General features: G+C 47.7%; 1 protein-coding gene across 1 annotated transcript in view; it reads left to right on the top strand.

Annotated features, from left to right (window-relative positions):
• Nucleotides 1-17,257, top strand: part of LOC306755821 (beta-1,4-galactosyltransferase 3) — a 28,824-nt gene that overhangs the window by 10,865 nt on the left and 702 nt on the right. The window contains exons 2-7 of the mRNA XM_079240361.1: nt 5,223-6,117; nt 12,751-12,986; nt 14,515-14,702; nt 14,780-14,902; nt 14,980-15,084; nt 16,758-17,257. The exon at nt 16,758-17,257 is cut by the window's right edge and continues 702 nt beyond it. Coding sequence (XP_079096487.1) covers nt 5,847-6,117; nt 12,751-12,986; nt 14,515-14,702; nt 14,780-14,902; nt 14,980-15,084; nt 16,758-16,941 — 1,107 coding nt within the window. The 5' untranslated portion in view covers nt 5,223-5,846 and the 3' untranslated portion in view covers nt 16,942-17,257. The remainder of the gene's footprint in view (nt 1-5,222; nt 6,118-12,750; nt 12,987-14,514; nt 14,703-14,779; nt 14,903-14,979; nt 15,085-16,757) is intronic.

The following is a 17,257-nucleotide window of genomic DNA, read 5'->3' as shown; positions in this document are numbered from 1 at the left end:
CTGATCCCGGTCTGATCACGGTCTGGCTGTTCCCAGTCGGTCTGATCACGGTCCGGCTGTTTCCAGTCTGGCTGTTCCCGGTCCGGCTGTTTCCAGTCTGGCTGTTCCCGGTCCGGCTGTTTCCAGTCTGGCTGTTCCCGGTCTGATCCCGGTCTGGCTGTTCCCAGTCTGGCTGTTCCCGGTCTGTCTGATCCCAGTCTGGCTGTTCCCAGTCTGGCTGTTCCCGGTCTGATCCCGGTCTGGCTGTTCCCGGTCTGGCTGATCCCGGTCTGGCTGTTCCCGGTCTGGCTGATCCCGGTCTGGCTGTTCCCGGTCTGGCTGTTCCCGGTCTGGCTGATCCCGGTCTGGCTGTTCCCGGTCTGGCTGATCCCAGTCTGATCCCAGTCTGGCTGTTCCCGGTCTGATCCCAGTCTGGCTGTTCCCGGTCTGATCACGGTCTGGCTGTTCCCGGTCTGATCCCGGTCTGGCTGTTCCCGGTCTGATCCCGGTCTGGCTGTTCCAGGTCTGATCCCGGTCTGGCTGTTCCAGGTCTGATCCCGGTCTGGCTGTTCCCGGTCTGATCACGGTCTGGCTGTTCCCGGTCTGATCACGGTCTGGCTGTTCCCGGTCTGGCTGTTCCCAGTCCGGCTGTTCCCAGTCTGGCTGTTCCCAGTCCGGCTGTTCCCAGTCTGGCTGTTTCCGGTCTGTTCCCGGTCTGGCTGTTCCCGGTCTGATCCCGGTCTGGCTGTTCCCGGTCTGATCCCGGTCTGGCTGATCCCGTTCTGGCTGATCCCGTTCTGGCTGTTCCCGGTCTGGCTGATCCCGTTCTGGCTGATCCCGGTCTGGCTGATCCCGTTCTGGCTGATCCCGTTCTGGCTGATCCCGTTCTGGCTGTTCCCGTTCTGGCTGATCCCGGTCTGGCTGATCCCGGTCTGGCTGTTCCCGGTCTGGCTGTTTCCGGTCTGGCTGATCCCGGTCTGATCCCGGTCTGATCCCGGTCTGGCTGTTTCCGGTCTGGCTGTTCCCAGTCTGGCTGTTTCCAGTCTGGCGGTCTGATCCCGGTCTGGCTGTTCCCGGTTTGATCCCGGTCTGGCTGTTTCCGGTCTGGCTGTTCCCAGTCTGGCTGTTTCCAGTCTGGCGGTCTGATCCCGGTCTGGCTGTTCCCGGTTTGATCCCGGTCTGGCTGTTTCCGGTCTGGCTGTTCCCAGTCTGGCTGTTTCCAGTCTGGCGGTCTGATCCCGGTCTGGCTGTTCCCGGTCTGGCTGTTCCCGGTCTGGCTGTTCCCGGTCTGGCTGTTCCCGGTCTGGCTGTTCCAGGTCTGTCTGTTCCAGGTCTGTCTGTTCCCGGTCTGGCTGTTTCCAGTCCGGCTGTTTCCAGTCTGGCTGTTCCCGGTCTGATCCCGGTCTGGCTGTTCCCGGTCTGGCTGTTTCCAGTCTGGCTGTTCCCGGTCTGGCTGTTTCCAGTCTGGCGGTCTGATCCCGGTCTGGCTGTTCCCGGTCTGGCTGTTCCCGGTCTGGCTGTTTCCAGTCTGGCGGTCTGATCCCGGTCTGGCTGTTCCCGGTCTGGCTGTTCCCGGTCTGGCTGTTTCCAGTCTGGCTGTTCCCGGTCTGGCTGTTTCCAGTCTGGCGGTCTGATCCCGGTCTGGCTGTTCCCGGTCTGGCTGTTTCCAGTCTGGCGGTCTGATCCCGGTCTGGCTGTTCCCGGTCTGGCTGTTCCCGGTCTGGCTGTTTCCAGTCCGGCTGTTTCCGGTCTCGCTGTTCCCAGTCAGACTGTTGCAAAGTCCAACATCACGTCGGAAAGTAAAAGTCTGAATATTACGAAGTACTTGATGTAAGTCCAGATTTAACTTAAGAACCAATCAGATTTCAGCAGTGTTTAACCAATCAGAGCAGGGGGCGGATCCTCTCTGTGTCGACAGTCAAACTCTCCATCATGAGGAAATGTACCGCCGCCAGCGCCTGGACACGACCAGTGTTGTCGTCACACCTTCCTACAGGTGAGTTTATGGATGAATAAAACACTGAAGAAGCGTTAGCAGGATTTACTGCTAGCAGAGACAGAAAACAGCGGGTTTCCACGGTGATGGTTGCTAAATCTGATTGGTTCTGGAGTGGCTGAATGAGATAGATGAATGTTTTGTGTTTCAGACCTGCAGAGTTAATCTGTACAGAGATAAGTTACAGAACCAGTCGGATTGATCCGTTAATGCAGGCTGAGCTCTAAAAGTTGCTTCTCTGATGAAACCAACAAACCGGCTGAAAACCATCCAGAAAGCCCGTCTCTTCCCCTCACATCCTGGCCGTTTGCGTGCGGATGTCTTCGCAGATGCTTCTGGAGATTTGTTGCTCACTCAGGTACAGCTCAGCTCCCTGGGGCTACGCCTGACACTGGAAAGACGGTCCTATCTCATTACAGATGAACGCCACGTTGGGATTTGGGAGAATAGAGAGGGAGTGTCGGAGAGATTGAGTTTATTCCTGGTGGCGGTTTCCCCAGCTCACAGAGCATTGATATCACCCACCATCTTCTGTCCTAGAAAACCTCCGCAGAGCCTGGAGCGTCTCATAAGCTGATTAATCTTTTCTTTCTAAATGCTGCGGCATTAAGCCCAGTTTTTATTGCTCCGTCTTTATAAACAATATCTCTAATCTATGAGGTTGTAGCGAGGCCTGAGCCGAGCGAGAGGGGTCAGTGTCCCATCTGCTCAGCTGGTCTGCACAGGCTTTCCGCTCCCGTTTCGTCCACATGAAGAAGCTTCATTATCCTCAAAGTGAAATCCTTCCAGACAAAGAGAGACGCAGGAGCAGCGGATGGTTCCCACATGTGTGCAGCTGAATAAGTAGGCTGGATGGGTTTTTTTAGCCGTTTCTTCTGCAGCCTGGCTTAGAGCTTGAACCAGTTTTACTGCTGAAAGTGGTTCAGAAACCAGAATCCTCTCACATTTTAAGGCTTGACGGGTGTGATAATCCTTCGTTAAGATGTCAAAACAATCCGTTCCTCCTCATCGCCCGTCGTCTTTCTGCATGAGCGCATCAAGCTCATGAAAAGGTCAAGCGTGAGCGTCGTGGCGCTGCACGCCGCAGTGCTCGTCATGCATTGTTTTTGCTTGTGTAATTGGCGTGAGATGCTTTAAGTGCTGAGACGGCATCGTCATCCAGACGATCCAGTAGCAGGGAGTTACCGGCGTCTAGCACCGCTGCAGAAGTCATTCATAAGCAGCTAAACAGACGAAATGCACCTGTCCACAGGTGTCCTGGTGGCTAGTGGTCACTCCTCGTGGTCAGCTTCACCTCCAACATGTTTCTGTTTGGACAGCTTTGGATCTCTTCCTGCCAGGCAGCTTGCAAGCGTGATGTCGGTCCCGACAGCCGCAGCTGTCAGATTATGATGTAAAATGAACGAATCATCAGCTGCTCAGCATAAAGGCCAACCAGGTCTCTTAGCAACAGAGTAACGATGACGATTTGTTTCTTTTTTCAGTAAAATTGTCATAATGTTGACATCTTGTTCAGTTCCCGTTCGCCACGCTTCAGATTGCATGTGTGTGTAAAAAGAAGTGCTTAGAGAAATCTCATATCCTGTAGACGCTGGACGGGATCGGCTTGCTTAGCGGCTGCTGCTAGCAGATAACGGCCATGTTTCAGGTTCACATCAGGCCTTTGACACGCCAGAGTCACAAGTTTCACTCAGATTTTGCAGCTTTATTTGAGAAGCAGGATAAGTTACCTGCATCAGGGAGAAGAAGGGATGGGATGTAATGGCATCTTCTTGGACCTGGAAGCAGTCCAGGACCAGCCGAAACTCTCCAAACTCCCACCTCCATGAATATAATAGAAACCTTTGTTCTCTCAGGCGACGCTCAACTCCTCTTTCTGGGAAAAGTAATGCCAGGGTGTGACCGCCTGAGATGCTGCCATGTTTGCGTCACGTCTGGAAAAACAAGTTTTTTCCTGGATGTCTTTACTTCAACCGTGTGTCCAACTCCTGGAAAAACACAGCACATCCTGAAGCTTTTTAACCCATCACCGTGGAGACATGATGTCAACACGCAGAGGGGACGTTTCCGGCGCAGACGGGTCGTTTCCGGCGCAGACGGGACGTTTCCGGCGCAGACGGGACGTTTCCGGCGCAGACGGGTCGTTCCCGGCGCAGACGGGTCGTTCCCGGCGCAGACGGGTCGTTCCCGGCGCAGACGGGTCGTTCCCGGCGCAGACGGGTCGTTTCCGGCGCAGACGGGTCGTTTCCGGCGCAGACGGGTCGTTTCCGGCGCAGACGGGTCGTTTCCGGCGCAGACGGGTCGTTTCCGGCGCAGACGGGTCGTTCCCGGCGCAGACGGGTCGTTTCCATGGAAACGTGATGTTTTCAGCCTCAGCTGTCAGATTCTGAGGCTAAAATGATGTGAAATGAACGTATGAACAGATAAAGCAGCATAAAGAGCAACCAGAAGTTTGTAGAAATAACACACATAGATCAGCAGTGACCAAGCCTTTTCTAATCTGCACATCATCCTCTCACGTCTGAAACACACACACTGTTTCCTTGTTTCCACTCGTGTTCCTGCTACCATCTACCTGCTCTCCTCCCTGCAGCACCTCCACCTCAGCTGCATCCCAAACGTCTTCTTGGCTTTATTCCGCCCGTAGAGGACCGTTGTTAGCAGACATTACTCTACATGTTGCCTGGATCGTGATCCTCCTGGACGGTATAGAAACCTCCTGGAAACCAAACTGGAGGATATGAGCGGTAGTACTTGTGATGTAGTGGAGGTTTAACTGTGAATAAAATCTGCAGACAGTAGCAGGAGATAAAATGAGTGAATTAGCGGCTCTTTCTGTGTTTCTCCAGCAGACGTTCAGTCTACAGTGGGATTAAGATTAGCACTTTAAAGGCTGACTGCTTTAACAAGCTCTAATTGATTTGTAACTAAGTTGAACTCTGGAGCCGAGCGGGTCGATGCTGCGGGTCGACAGCGCTCTCGCTTTGTTGGATCAACACTACGTCTGTGGTGGGGGGGGGGTCTGCACCGGAGCCCACGCTCTGATCCAACGATCAGTAAACAAACACCAGCCGTTTGTTTGGCTTGTTCTGCACACAAAGGCTCATTGTTTGTGTGAGAAAAAGCTGAAAATGCTGATTACGTTAGTTTTAACAGGGAATGTGTCAGTCATTGTAACCCATCCTCTCTCTCTCTCTCTCTCTCTCTCTCTCTCTCTCTCTCTCTCTCTCTCTCTCTCTCTCCCCAGCTGGACTTTGAGGGGTCTTGGATATCAGAAGGAATCATCATCTTTCTACACCTCTTCCTCCACAGCGTTGGGCTCCTCCCACGCCGGTCATGGTGGCCCCCCCTCCCCGTCGGTGTAATCCTCTGTGAAGGGCCAGACTCGGCGCACATGCTCTCCTTTGTCATGGTGGCCGTCGTGGAGTCCCTCAGGAGCGAGCATGAGGGAGAGCAGGCGGCAGCGTGAAGCTAGCAAAGGGAGGAAGAGGAGCTTCCAGGGCCAGAGGATGGGATTGAGAGGGGGTGAAACTACGTGATGAGGGACGGACATCCTCACCCGACCGCTGACAGATCGGACCTGCAGCCGACTTGGCAGATTTTTGCCTCCTGCTGACTTTTTCTGAGGAATGTACTGAAGAGAACTCACAGTTCTGTTTTTTCTCTTCTGGGAGGTTTTTCTAGATTTTCTGTTCTGAGTGGACTTTTCCATCCAGCTGACACCAAAAGTGCCTTTTTGTTGAGACTTGTTATTTTTCTTTACTTGACTTTCTGCTTTTAGTTTGTCTGGATCCGGTTGACCTGACAATCATCACCTAGCTGTAGATTAACTCTGATTGGTTCGTTCTTCACGCCTCCTCTACCTGTCGCCATGGTCACCCTACAGTCCAAGTGGCGCTACCTGTTCATGTTCTTGGGCATCCAGCTGGTTGTCATGGCGCTGCTGTCTCGAGAGGGATACCAGAAGAGGGTCACCTACTTCATCCGCATCTTCCGCAAGACGGACACAACGGGTTCGCCACCCCGCAACCGTACGATGCCCGGCATCGTCGGGTCGGACGTTTACGCCAACCTCTCCCACCTGCCCAAACTTCACGGCCCCGAGGACATGGCGTACTGTCCGAAGACATCCCCCCTCATAGGTGAGTTTTCTGTCCGTCGCAGCTCCTGCTTCACGCCTGCCTGTTTGATGTACGACATGTTTGCAAAAGGTGTCGCTCCTCGTTCATCAACGTCTTCAAACACGGACGTTGTGGTTTACTTTGCAGGAATCTACACCCAGCTTAAGCTTTCGTTAGTTTACATTCCTTTTTCCGCCTTGTGACAAACCTCAAAACCTTTTGATGAACTTTCAGGCTGTTGAAGGTCAACCGAGTGAAACGAACTCATCTGCCAGATTTACTTCCAGCTCCGTGCTAACTTATGTTAGCTAAACGTGCTGCGTTGTGTTTGCAACACGCTGAACACATTTCTGATATTAACAGTAACTTAAATCATTAATAATCCAGTTTATTTGCAGCTTGACTCAATATTAGAGATGAATTATCAGTGACGGTTGATCCTCTGGGATTCAGGGCGGGGCTTCTCCAACTCCACACGGTTCATTACCCGCCTCGATATATCAAACAGATCATCCTTCAGCCATCTTCTGAATGTAAAGCTTGAAACGATCATAATCTCCATAGATAAGGAGGATAAAGGGATTTTTTGTCAACCGTTGTGACAAATCACACGTTTATGATCCTCGTTGGGAGAAACTGCAGCTTTTCTTCCTGGAGTCTGACACACATGTGGTACATCATCACAACAAAAGCAAACCTCCTCCAATCAGCTTTTCCTGCTGAGATGAAGCAAAAATGAAGATTTTAGATTGTAGTACGTTTATCTGTACATCACATGTCTTATCAGAGCACTTTACCTTAAATATGAAACGCATGACAAACGGTGCAAAGAGCCTTAAAAGGTCATTAAAGGCAGCAGCAACCTGTAGAAACCTGTCCAGGTAGAGGTCCTGTCGCGTTTTCATCTGTTTTCTCTGAGTAATCCAGTTTATATGCAGGATTTATTTATTCCACACAGCAGAGGATGTTTGTAGTTACTTTACTTTGCTGTTTTATTGTTTAGTTATTGACATCAGATCTATAAAGAGTGTCCATGTGGTTTTACACGTTAATAGTGATGATAAGTTAATGCTTAATCTATGAGAAGTCACGACATCCCTGCTGCTAAACATCTTTCTTCACCAGCGCAGCCTCCAGCATATGTGTTACCACGTGTCCAATTCCTTACTATTTTTAAACATTAAACCCTCAAAAAAGACAATTGTAGAAGTCAAAACTAAACGAAATTTCACCAAAGTTGTGAACAGACCACAAGTCTTGGACGCGCCGCCTTTTGCTTCATGGGAAGTCAAATAAAACCTTCAGCATGAACTGGTGGTGTAACCAAACACCCAAATCCCAGTAAAGTTCCTGCTCCGGTTTAAAAGTCGCAGTTGTTTAATTTTCCTTTTAGTCACGGAACAAATGCAAAGAAACAGCTGAACTTTGGTGCAAACAGAAACATGTTTCATGGTATTTAAAATGGAAAAGTAGTTGCTGTAAATTCTCCAGTAAAAGAGCCTGAATAAATTAAAAAAATATATATTGTGGATGCAGTATTTCTCCTCTGTTTTAATAGAGATCATCTGTAAAGATAGTTCACTCAAACTTGTATGAATATTCATCTAATCCAGAGGTGTCCAGCTCCGGTCCTCGAGGGCCAGAATCCTGCAATTTTTCTATGTATCCCTGCTCAGACACACCTGATTCAAATTAATTAGTAGTACAGCTTAATCAGTTGTGCACGTCATTGGCTGTTTGATCCATTTAGTGGAAGCTAGATGTGTTGGAACAGGAATACATGGGAAACCTGCAGGACAGCGGCCCTCGAGGACCGACTTTGGACACCCCTGATTTAATCCATGGGTCAATGGCTTCTTTTAGAACAGGAGTGTCAAACTGCAGTTCTCGGGGGGCGCTATCCGGCAGGTTTTTGTTGTTTCCCTCCACCAAAAAAGCTGATTCAAATCAAATAGATGCAGCAGCTTCTTGTCAACCTATTTATCAATTTCAGTCAGGTGTGTTGGAGCATGGAGACAACAAAAACCTGCAGGATAGTGGCCCTGGAGGACTGGAGTTTGACACCTGTGTTTTAGAAGATAAACTGAAACTTCATATTTGATGTAAAGATAAAGTATAAATGTAGGAAGGCCAATTTTACCTGTTAAAACAGGAACTGTTTAAAAGCTGAGAGGAAAAAAAGACAAAGAAATGTCTTCAAGCTTTCCATTGTGGCTGTTTCCGTGAAGTCTAGAAGAATTAGTCCAGAACCAGTTTCAGCAAGAGCGTCCATCCTCATTGGAAGGGGTGGAACATCTGCTAGCCGTAGCATCTGCTAGCCGTAGCATCTGCTAGCCGTTACGTCTGCTAGCCGATGCGTCTGCTAGCCGTCGCGTCTGCTAGCCGTCGCGTCTGCTAGCCGTCGCGTCTGCTAGCCGTCGCGTCTGCTAGCCGTCACGTCTGCTAGCCGTAAGGTCTTCTTGCTGTAACTTCTGTTAATAAAAAGCATGTACAACAAACTTACATGCTGTGACAGTGAACTGCGAGCAAAATGTTTTTCTCCAACAAGAAGTTTTGAAGATCAGGTCCGTATAACCAGGCAATGATTAATCTCATCTAATCCCTGTAAATCTCATTAGTTAATTAATGAGGATGAAGGCTTTGATTCAGAGCAAAACTACAAACTCTTAAGTTCTGCTTTGAGAACAGACGGTGGCTCGGTAAGTTCAACATTCAACGTCGCAGCAGCGATCAGTCGGGATGCTACAATGAATCATGGTGTTAAATACCACAAATAATTACTCTTAAAGATTCCTCACATGTCCATAAAACATCATGACTGAATTGTGACGGCAGATTAGAAGAAAAACAGTTGTGAAGTGAATAATCTTGAAAAATCCCTTTAAAAACGAGGCTGAAAACTTCGTAAGTAAAGACAATAAAGTTGCTTTTGGTGGATTTGGTTTCCTGCTGTGTCATAACACCGACGTACGCGTAGAAACCTGCTTCTCTCTTAAACAATGCCAAATTTGGCTTTTTAATGTTGAGTCATAACTTTGTTGATAGTTGAAAACATCTTGGTTCCACAGATCGTTTCAAACCAGACGTTCGATCAGCGGAACATGACAAGAAAATCAGGATGTTTCTCAATCCACATCAAAGGAACAGAAACCAGTTTTAGTTGGTCAGAAACAGGAAGATAGCATCAGTATGCCGTGAGCTGCTGAGGCCTGTTTGACAGCTCCGACCAAAGCTTGGAAGGTTCCAGGACCTGCTTGTTGGCAGCGTGGACACAGTCTCATCATCCAGAAAGATGGATGAAATGAATAAATAAATCTAAAAATGGATCTTTAAATCCACCTGAAGACGGCCGATACTGGATCTGCCTTCACCAATTCTGTGCTGGGCGGGTTTCGCCGACAAAACCACCGTATGAGATGTTTTAGAGGCTTTTCAGGCAGGTTAGAATAAACTTAATCTGTAATAATTCTCTTCTTCATCCTCAGATCTGCTTCGATGTGACACATTTCACCAGAGTTAAATAAAAATACAGCTTGAAAATAAGACAAATTCTTCTGAATGATGGGAGTGGCGCAGAAATCATTCCTTCTGATCAGCTTTTCTTTTCCTTCTCGTCAAAAAGAAACTTGCCGTCATATCTGAAGAATGTGGGTTGGTTAAAGTCAACGGAAACCACCTGGAGATTCAGGTTCACCTGCCCACCAAGCCAGCAAGTCAGGGTTCATTCATACTGGTTTGGCCAGAAACACAGCGCTTCCTGAGTGATGTTGAAGTCCTCTCATCCCTCTGGTAGTTTAGTCATGGAGCAGCTTTTAATTTAGATGGAAAGTTTGTCACATGGAGGTGGGAGCTCTGCACACAGGTACAGATTAGAGATTAAAGTGAGTGAAAACGGATGAATCCAGGCGCTTCTTCGGGCTGTTTTAATGTGAAACCCAGTTCTGTGAGAAAAAGATTAAGTGTGCTCCAAACGTTAAGGAAGACGCATCCCTTCGTGTTTTAAGTCTGGACGAGACTCGGAAAAATATCTAATTACATTAATTATATTAATTACAGGTTTTGTAGTTAATCTCAATTAATCGCATTTTAATCACATAACAAAAGCAAAAGTCTTCATTTAAATGGACCTTGGTGGATAAGTGAATTAAATAATAGATACAGATATTAATATAGTAAACTCCATTTCTATTCAAAACAGTAGAAAACAGAAAATACCCCTGCATGGCCAAAACTGAAATGAAAACCAGCAACTCCATCAGGTTCTCCGTGTTCCCCTCCACACGCTTCATCACCAGACATGAACACGTGATGGCAACCAGACTGTTGTGGCTTCAGTCTGGTCCTGCAGCAGAGCTTCTCGCCTCCTGCTCTGCCTGCAGCTGGACGCTGCAGAAGGACCAAACTCCTGCAGAGTTCTTCTGGACGGGGGAGGGGCTTATGCAGCTTCTAGAGAGTCGTACTGGGAAGGGGAGGGGCTTATGCAGCTTCGAGAGTCGTACTGGAAAGGGGAGGGGCTTATGTAGCTTCTAGAGAGTCGTACTGGGAAGGGGAGGGGCTTATGCAGCTTTTAGAGAGTCGTACTGGGAAGGGGAGGGGCTTATGCAGCTTTTAGAGAGTCGTACATGGAAGGGGAGGGGCTTATGCAGCTTCTAGAGAGTCGTACTGGGAAGGGGAGGGGCTTATGCAGCTTTTAGAGAGTCGTACTGGGAAGGGGAGGGGCTTATGCAGCTTCTAGAGAGTCGTACTGGGAAGGGGAGGGGCTTATGCAGCTTCTAGAGAGTCGTACTGGGAAGGGGAGGGGCTTATGCAGCTTCTAGAGTTGTACTGGGAAGGGGAGGGGCTTATGCAGCTTCTAGAGAGTTGTACTGGGAAGGGGAGGGGCTTATGCAGCTTCTAGAGAGTTGTACTGGGAAGGGGAGGGGCTTATGCAGCTTCTAGAGAGTTGTACTGGGAAGGGGAGGGGCTTATGCAGCTAACAGAGACAAGTAAACACACTTAACAGAGTATTCGCTCTGTCTTGGAAACGTCGCCGGACTGTTGATTGGCAGCTTTCCTTTGGAGCTGCAGGAGGTGTTAAAGCGCCAGAGTTTGTAAGTAGCTGAACTGTGTTGGTTCTCAGGATGTTGATACTGGGTGAACTTTGGTTTGAACTCCTTTCTGAACAACCCGAGTGTTGCTTCAATCACGCTTCATTTGTCTTTCAAACGTTAAATTCATTGTGAAAAACCTTAGTGAACCTGCAGAATCACAAACGCTTTAATAACATCTGGAGGCAGATGTTGGTTGGTTGTCCGGGCAACCAGAACAGACTCGCCACGTTTTATCTGCAAGTAAAACGGATAAAAAGTTTTGAAACTCCTATTGAAGCGTGAAAAACCTCATGTGGACAAATGAAGAATTAAAAGTAGTTTTATTTTAAAAATGCAGTTATTGTCTCAGATTTACCAAAGTCCTCCTGCAGACCAGGCTGGGTCCTGTTTTGGCCCCCGGGCCGTATATTTGACAACCAGTGGCTGATTGTTGGGACATGAAAGTGTTTGGAAAACGTCTGCGTGCATCAGCTGACTGAACAAACTGCAACCCATACAGGTCATCCAGCTCTCCAGGGGTTCCCAAACTTTCGCAGGGTGTTGCTTTCTGTCCAGCTCTAAAATGATGGAATATGATGCTGATGATGGTGGTGATGATGATGATGATGACTGCTGTTATTTACTGGTGGTCTTTAAGGTGACTGAGGCATCTCGTCTTCTGCTTGCTGAACTTTTACCAGCAGCAAAAATTCAGACCTGGGGTGCCCAAACTTTTGTATGTTGGAGCGCGTACCTTCGCGCCTTCATGACGCTTTAACCAGCGGGTCCGATCGCGTGTTCGGATCGCGTGTTCGCAGGACCTCCCCCTCCGCCTCCTTGTTTCCATGGCGACGGCCATCAGGAGAAGTCGGTGTCACTCCGTGTCTTTTTCGGTGTGTCGGCTCGGAACGTGGAACCAAGATTTGACCAAACTTTTTGTCCATCGTGATGAAACTCTGGACGGAAAAGCGGCAGGTCGTAAACTGGTCTGGTCCCATCACACGGAACCCAGAGTCGCCTCCACTTTCTGAGGAGACGCAGGTCCTGTAGAGTCTGCCGGCCGATGTTCAGGACATTTATGACTCTGTGGGACCTCTGCTGTGGTTGGCTGGGGGGGGGGGCAGCGCTGAGTGCGGTAACAAGCTGGTCAGAAGGCCAGTCTGTACTGGGCAGACCACTGGAGGGAGGCATCCATCATGGAAACCACCTCTGACCCGCTGCACCCGACCGCGGCTCGGGGACGGAGCGCTACGGCAGGTCCACTGCTGTACAGTCGGAGTACTGATCGATATTTCACCGTGCGATACCTCCGTCATCTCCATCTGCATCGTCACACCTTCATTTCCCGCCATCACCATGGAAACATGTAGGTGGCGTGTCGGGTTGTGTTTATTTGTACCTAATATTGTGTGTTTATATTGTTGTGATGCATTTTCTGCTGCTTCCTGTGACTAAAGTCTCCATGAACCGGGTTGAAGTTTCTAACTTTACGACGAACTCTCGTCACAGCTGGAAGGAAAGCGAAGCCGAGCGGCTTCCATTTCCCATCAACGGGAATCACGACGGCGTCTCTTTATTCTCACAGGGGGGCCAATCCACGTCAGCTTCCCCTCGGGGCTCACCCTGGCCGCGGTGGAGAGGAAGAACCCGCTGGTGGTCCGCGGAGGACGCTACAGGCCGCCGGACTGTGTGGCGAGACACAAGACGGCCATCATCATCCCCCACCGAAACCGCGAGCACCACCTGAAGTTCCTGCTCTACTTCCTGCATCCCTTCCTGCAGCGGCAGCAGCTCAGCTACGGGATCTACGTCATCCACCAGGTGAGCCTTGTTGCAGACAGGAAGCTGTCGTTCAGCTTGGTTTTCACTCCCACAGCGCCACCTGGTGGAGGCTCGCCGCACCTGCAGCTAAGAACACATGAACACATCTCATGGCAGTTTTATAAAACCTAGATTTAGTTACTGGAAGTTTTCTGGCGTATTAAACGGGTTGTAAGTCAGTCCAGACTGATCGGAACAGGAACCGGTTCAGTCCAGCAGGGGTCCAGGTCTGAAAACATCCCGTAGGAACCGAGAAGTCGTCCAGCTGCTGGTCTTCAGGATTCTGGGACATTAAATCCGTTGCAGCTCCTCCTTTAAAGCTTCTGTTGAATTGTTTGTTTCTGATATTTCATTTTTTATTTTCCCAGGAAATTCCCAACAGTTTAATTCATTCAAGGTGATTTTTTTCTTTTCTTCTGATAGCAGGGGGGTCCAAATTCGGTCCTGGAGGTCCGCTGACCTGCAGGGTTTCCATGTATCCCTGCTCCAATACACCTGGTTTCCAGTAAATGGATCCAACAGCCAACGAAGTTCTGCGGAGTGACTGATTTAGTTTGAGTCAGGTGTGTTGAAGCAGGGATACATGGAAAACCTGCAGGATTGTGGCCCAGGAGGACTGAAGCTGGGAGCCTGTTTTATACTCAGCCAAAGTATTTTTATTTTTCGCTTTAATTTGGCACCATTTTATCACATGTAATCATGACTCATTAATTTATTCGACTTACATGTTATTGTTTTTATTTGTACCAGTTTTGTTTTTTTTTGTTGTGAAAATATTTTTTCTTCTTATTTATTTGTAACTTAATTTTGATTTTTGCTTTTGTTACTGATTTTGTTTATTTAGCCAATTAAACTTTTTTAATTTCATCAAAATTATCTTTTCAATTTTAATTTTTTTTTTGTTTGAAACATTTCTATTTATTTCAATTTTTTTTCATCTATCTTTTTGTTAATTTTGTTTTTTCTGTCATTTTTATTTCTGATTCATTCAATCCAGATACTTTTATTTTTTTAAATTGTACGTTTTTTTTTCCCATCAACATGTTTTTTCTTTTCATCTATTTTTTAATTTGTTACATTTTATTTAATTTGACATCAGTTATTTTTTTAAATCAGATTTTATATTTTTCTTGCTTTTTCCATTTGGTGTCTTTTATTTTGAAGCAGATCTGATTCTGATTTCATCAAAATATTTTTATTTGTTTCTTTTTTTGTTAATTTTGTATTTTAATGTGCTTTAGTTACCTTTTATGTCTGTATACAGATACAGACATGGAATCATGAAGGTAGTTTTATTTACGTCAGGGGAAGGTGTGGTTGTGTGATTGGTGTGAAATGGTTTTTATGTTGTAAAGCACTTGGATGAAAAGTGCTATAGAAATAATATTTGATTTGATTTTTAATTTAGTCCCTGATTGGTCGGGACCGTCTAGTCTTTCTCCAGGGCGCCGTAGGGCCTCTGTGGGGCCGCCGTGGACGTTGCTTCCTGCCGTTTTGCCCGCTATAACGGGAGGCTTTTCCGTTGCAGGCGGGAAACTATACCTTCAATAGAGCCAAGCTGATGAACGTGGGCTTCCGGGAGGCCATGAAGGAGGAAGACTGGGACTGTCTCTTCTTTCACGACGTCGACCTGATTCCCGAAGACGACCGCAACACGTACGTCTGCGACGCCAACCCCAAGCACGCAGCTATCGCCATGGACAAGTTTGGCTACAAGTACGTGTGGAAAAACGTCGTTGACAAAGCCGCAGCTCTTCCTGTGGAGGACTAAACCCTCTTTATGTCCTTCTCAGGCTTCCGTACAAGATGTACTTTGGCGGAGTGTCGGCTCTGTCGCCGCTGCACTACCTGAAGATGAACGGCTTCCCCAACAACTACTGGGGCTGGGGTGGCGAGGACGACGACATCGGCGTCAGGTGAGACAGGAAGCCGGAGCGCAGGAACCGGATAAATCCCAGCATTCCCATGGTAACGTCTACGCTTGTGTTCCCAGAGTGTCTCTGGCGGGAATGTACATCACCCGGCCGTCGCTGCAGGTCGGCCGCTACAAGATGATCAAACACAAGCTGGACGAAGGCAATGACGTGAACCCCAAGAGGTAATTCTCCACGGAAGCTCAACTTCAGCAGCGCTGCAGGGAAAAGCCACGCAGACATGAACATTTGCATATTTTTAATGCCAACTTGTTGATATAACGGCAGAGGAATGAAGGCTGGACGCGGATTTTATGGCGCCGTAACGTACTTTGCCTAAGTTTTGGGTCTGAACACACAAAACCAGGACGGCTTTCAGGCACAGTGGCCATAAAGTGGACCTATCACCTATTAACAGGCATTTTTACTGCTGATTTACGAATGACTGTATTTTGGTAAATAAGCCAGTTAGCTTTTAGCTAAAAGTTAGCCTGCAGCTTTTAGCTGAAAGTTAGCCTGAAGCTTTTAGCTGAAAGTTAGCCTGAAGCTTTTAGCTGAAAGTTAGCCTGAAGCTTTTAGCTGAAAGTTAGCCTGAAGCTTTTAGCTGAAAGTTAGCCTGAAGCTTTTAGCTGAAAGTTAGCCTGAAGCTTTTAGCTGAAAGTTAGCCTGCAGCTTTTAGCTGAAAGTTAGCCTGCAGCTTTTAGCTGAAAGTTAGCCTGCAGCTTTTAGCTGAAAGTTAGCCTGCAGCTTTTAGCTGAAAGTTAGCCTGAAGCTTTTAGCTGAAAGTTAGCCTGAAGCTTTTAGCTGAGAGCTAACCAGTGGTATAAAGTGCTGCGGGGCGAGAAAAGACCCTCAATGTGTTGAAAAAGATGCATGGAAATCCTGAGAAGCCTTTCAGACTCGAGTCGAAGCGGATGGAACCGTGACGTACTGCAGACGTAATACTAGTCAAAATGAATATAAACAAGGATGTTTTTTAAACTTTTTTACATTTGAGGATGTTTTAGGAAGCCGAAGCGTAACTTCTGCCCTTTGTATCTTGGTGAATCCTGCTCATAACGAGGTCCAGGTGTGTAAACTGCGACATGCACGTTGGCGGGTGGAAACAAGGATGTTTACATTTATCTGTAGACTTCTGTTTGTTTACGGTTTGAACTGCATTTGGAGGTTTGGTTTTAATGAGCCTGTAGCTGAAATTCTGGACTTTCTGTAGTGAAACCACAGGCCTGATGTTGGACCCGTGAAGGTGTTTGTTTTTTTTGTTTTTTTAACCCTTTCATCCATAGTGGCCATATAAGAGAGACCTATTTACAAACTTTTTTTTGCATATTCATGAATGAGGATGGTATTTCTGTAAATAAACCATTTCGTGAGTCATCCAATAAGTTTCCACTCACTGGAGAGTAAATAAATATATAATTAAACATAATGTAATTATACAAGTTTGTGATAAATAGGAAATGAAAATGATGCAGCTGTATTTTATAGATTTACATCATATTATTATGATTATATAAACGTATCATTGCACGTGTGTGTAGAGGTAAAATACTGTATTTAAAAACTGTCGCATTGTTTATTAATTCTTGCATGAAAGGGTTAATCCTGGAAGGGACAGAGGAGGTTTAAACCGTCAAGCTAAGAAAACAGAGTTTATAGAGAAGAAGTTGGACATGGTCCCACTAACTGTACATGGATGGACGTGGAGCGTTTCCTGAGTGTTTATCTTAGATTCTCACGCTGCTTTCCACCTGAAACTTCCGTCCAGCGAAAACATCTAAACTTTCTCTGCAGACAGAAAAGCGGTTTATTGTCGTTGGGTTTCTTACTTCCAGTAAAAGTTCTGCTTCTTCTGCAGGTTCAACATGCTGGCGAAGACCCGGCAGACCTGGAAGCTGGACGGGATGAACACGGTCGAGTACGAGCTGATCTCGCGCCAGTACCTTCCTCTCTACACCAACATCACCGTGGACATCGGCACGGAGGCGGGGCTCCGGCCCCCGAACCGCAGCCAGAAAGCTGCAGCCGACGGCAAACTGTGAGGTCCAGGAATCCTGGATCCCTTTCTTCTGTAGTTGGAGGAGAACCCGATGGCTGGAGACGGACTTCATATTGCCTCCTGCGATCCGTCTCTGGGTTCGTTCCTCCAAACGAGCCGAGAAGTTGGACTCTATGAGTTTGTGTATCTGCAGTGCTGTCGCTGCCAAAACCTGCCATGCCTTAGATCTCCTGTCGTTCACTCCAACCTTTCTCTACGTAGATTACGTCTGAAGGACGAAGCCTCGCCGAGCTGCTGCCATCGTTTCCGATGAGTCGGAAGTGACAGGTTTGTTTTCAGGCGAAAAGCTCCTGCGGTGG

Source organism: Telmatherina bonti, assembly GCF_933228915.1.
Source record: "Telmatherina bonti genome assembly, chromosome: 5".
NCBI lineage: Eukaryota > Metazoa > Chordata > Actinopteri > Atheriniformes > Telmatherinidae > Telmatherina > Telmatherina bonti.
This window is presented reverse-complemented; position numbering and strand designations above follow the sequence as displayed.